General features: G+C 39.6%; 1 protein-coding gene across 1 annotated transcript in view; it reads left to right on the top strand.

The window, feature by feature from the left end:
• Positions 1–643: 643 nt before the first annotated feature.
• LOC101847188 (carnitine O-acetyltransferase) overlaps positions 644–3,252 on the top strand; it is a gene marked incomplete in the record, with an annotated part of 55,566 nt that continues 52,957 nt past the window's right edge. Inside the window, 1 exon segment of the mRNA XM_013082948.2 lies at positions 644–1,147. Coding sequence (XP_012938402.1) covers positions 1,121–1,147 — 27 coding nt within the window.

A 3,252-nucleotide genomic window follows, 5' to 3' on the forward strand; every position in this document is an offset into this window, starting at 1 on the left:
TTTTTTTTTTTTTTTTTTTTTTTGTTTGTTGGTCGGACTCTACGTACATCTACCTGAGGACGATTACGGTAACCCGTTACACTTTTTACCCCCTTGTCCTCTCTATAGTCTCATCTGGGAAATTCGTTGATACGCCGGTGTGTTGGCATTGTCCGCACCCCACTCCCCCCACCACGGGTGGGGGTGGGGTGAGGGTTGGGGGATTGCACCTATTTAGTAGCCTAGTTTCGCACATATTAAATAAATTTAGTCTAAGCAAAATGCAATTCAATTGAAAGCTGAATAGAGTCTAGATCTAAATCTGGATCTAAAATCTAGATCAAGAATCTAGATAATCTGGATCTAGAATCTAGATTTCTAGTTATCTTTATGCTGGTCGGTCCAAACATTTCTCATCCTTTTTTTTTCGGAATTTAATTTCCACTGTCGTCCTTTTCCTGATACGATACTAAAACCTTCTTCATTGAAGTGACTCAAATTATTCTTACATGTGTGCTAAAATCACCATTAAAATCACATTAATATAAGCACAGATTATGGTATGTGCTATGTGCGGTCCGACCGCGACTGAAATCCAATCTGAGAACCGTACAGCCTAATAGAGGTAATAATTAATTAATAGTCAGTAATAGGCTAAATAAAGTGAAATTTGAAACATTTTGTCCAGGTTGGGATAAAATAATGTTTCCCTTTTACTAATATCATAACAATTTCACCTCGAACTCGAATCAAAAGTGGAAATACTGTGTATTTTCTAAAGAAATTATGGTTATTCTAGCTATATGTATACGTTAATAGCTTCTTCTTATTTATTATTTTTTGTGTGTAATGAATGCTATAATTGTTCAGTAGGCTACACACTGTGCAAGGAAATCCGGGAGCCAAATGGGATTGACCTTTGACCTCTGACACCAAGGGACAACAATCGGCACTGACTGACTGAACTTTGAAGCTGTGTACACACACAGTAAAGTGGATTCTAATTTGAGAGCTCCAGGAAACCCAATTCTGCAGTTCAGTTACGTCGACAAGACCTGCCGTGTATTATTTTCAGACTTGTTCTGAACTTTGAGCTTCTGCTAAGTAGGCCAACGTATCACCATTTGTCAGGGTTTTCGATATGATTCGCCTTCTGAAGAGACCAGTGGTAAGTAGTTTATTATGACCTCCTATGAACGAAGAAAGATTTTTGACTTTTTGCAACCGCAGTTGGCTTCGGTACTGATTTCTTGATTGTTGTGTATTCTTTATCGTCTATGACTTCATGACTTTCATTTTAGAGTCACACACTGGTCTTGCTTGCGGTGGTGTAGATAACAGGCTAACTTTTACTTTGGCCTACTTCAAGGGTTGCAGTTTGCGACAATTGCATGTTGGCTGTCTCCTTTTTCTTTATCACCAGGGTCCGTGATGGCGATTAAGTCTAGATATAGATCTAGATCTAGAAATCTAATATCTAGATCTAATCTAGTAAAGTAGGGGGAAAAGTAGATTCTAGATATCTAGATCTAGATCTAGATCTAATCAAATGTCCGTTGAAAAACAAAAACAAAAAACGGATTGAAAAGCGTAGCTCGGTCCTTGTTAGATAAACCTGTTCTTGCTGCTTTAACTTTAGAGATTTTAGGCAAGCAAGTTCATCACTTGCATTTGATTTGTCACTGTGCTATGCCCATTTTATGTCATAATGTTTTCATTTTTGGTACCATCATACATTTGCCATCCCAACATTTGAATTTGATGCTATTGAGAAATTTAATTTGACCTTTGAAAAAGTATGTAGTCACGGTAAACAAAGGCCTGATGGTGGAATGCCTCATACAGTCGAACCTGCCCTAGCAGAGAAACTTGTGAAGTAAGACGGACACTCCCTGCTCCCTCCTTGACGAATTATGAATTCCTCTATATTACTTCCTAAAAGATAGAAACCGGCCAACTGCAAAAATGGAAAGAGAAATTTCTCCCCTTCGGATGGTTTTTACTTACCTGTCTAAAATAAAAGGCCGGCTCTATTTCTCAGAACGTTCGGGAAAATAAACTTGAACTCTATTTCTCTGAACGATTTCCGTTCTCGAGATTTGTTGATTATAAAGTGAATGGAATAGAGTGGCCCGTTTGTGTGTGTGTGTTTACAGTGAGTGTATGTTAGTGTGTGTGTAAGGTGTGAACAGGGAGGTGGGGTGTGGAGGGTTTTTTTTTACATGAAGGATTTTAGTTTTTGCTGGGTGACTAGAATCTAAATGCAAAATAGTTTACTACCAAGGTCAAGCAGTCTTGTTTTCTCACAGTACCTCTTGGAGATATTTACAATTGAAGTATAGTCCAGGAACGTTGCCCCAACCACAACTGAAATATATCTTAATATTCAAACATAAAAGAATCTCTAGCTCGATGCAAAAAAAGCTTCTTCCCGGTCCTCGCAGAATGGCAGAATAAAAGGATGTCACCTAAATCTCGCAAATAACGAAAAAATCTCGAGATCGGAAACCGTTCGGAGAAATAGAGTGCAACTTTATTTTCCTGAACGTTCGGAGAAATAGTCACTTCGAAAATAAAAACCTGTAAATTCTTTCTCAAACACATCGACAGGCTGAAGGGCTAAAACTCTGGGCTGTTTAATCGGAAAAGTAAAGTAGGCTTACCTGTCTAAGATGGAAAATGCTTTGTTCTCTCAGCCCTGATTTGAAACAAAACTATCAAGGTTGGTTCAATCGTCTCTAACTTGTTATGCTATATGTTGCGAAGTGTAGCAAAGCGAGGAATGGGAGTAGAAGGTTTAACTTGAGGTTAAAAGATGTGAGCCCAAAGCAGTGCAGATGGTCAGGGTGGTGTCGGTGTGAAATCTTACCAATGCCTGTGAAAGTGCTCGAGTGGCATACCAGCAAGAAACTTTCCTGGGTAGCCCGGGGCCAGAGGTGGGAATTAGTTTGACCACTGCCTGCTGTTCTGATCGTACGGCCAATTGAGAAAATAGTTCCTTGAATCGTTGTTTTGTACACGGGAGGAGTTGCATTGGTTGACTGAACTTATTTCACCGATGGGTGGGATTAAGGGTGGAAGCAAAGGAGATGTTCAATTGTTTGTTTTTTATTGGTCAAGCAGTGGTCTTATGAGATGCAACCACTAGCGGCAATGAATAAGAAGGACTGACAATGTCATTACCCGACAAGCTAGGTTAGCACTTGAGAGGTGTGAAGTTTTCACTAAAGTGACCCTCGATCCCACCAATTGGACTTCTGGAACCTCCCCCCC

This window comes from Aplysia californica, unplaced genomic scaffold, assembly GCF_000002075.1.
Source record: "Aplysia californica isolate F4 #8 unplaced genomic scaffold, AplCal3.0 scaffold00201, whole genome shotgun sequence".
Taxonomy (NCBI): domain Eukaryota; kingdom Metazoa; phylum Mollusca; class Gastropoda; order Aplysiida; family Aplysiidae; genus Aplysia; species Aplysia californica.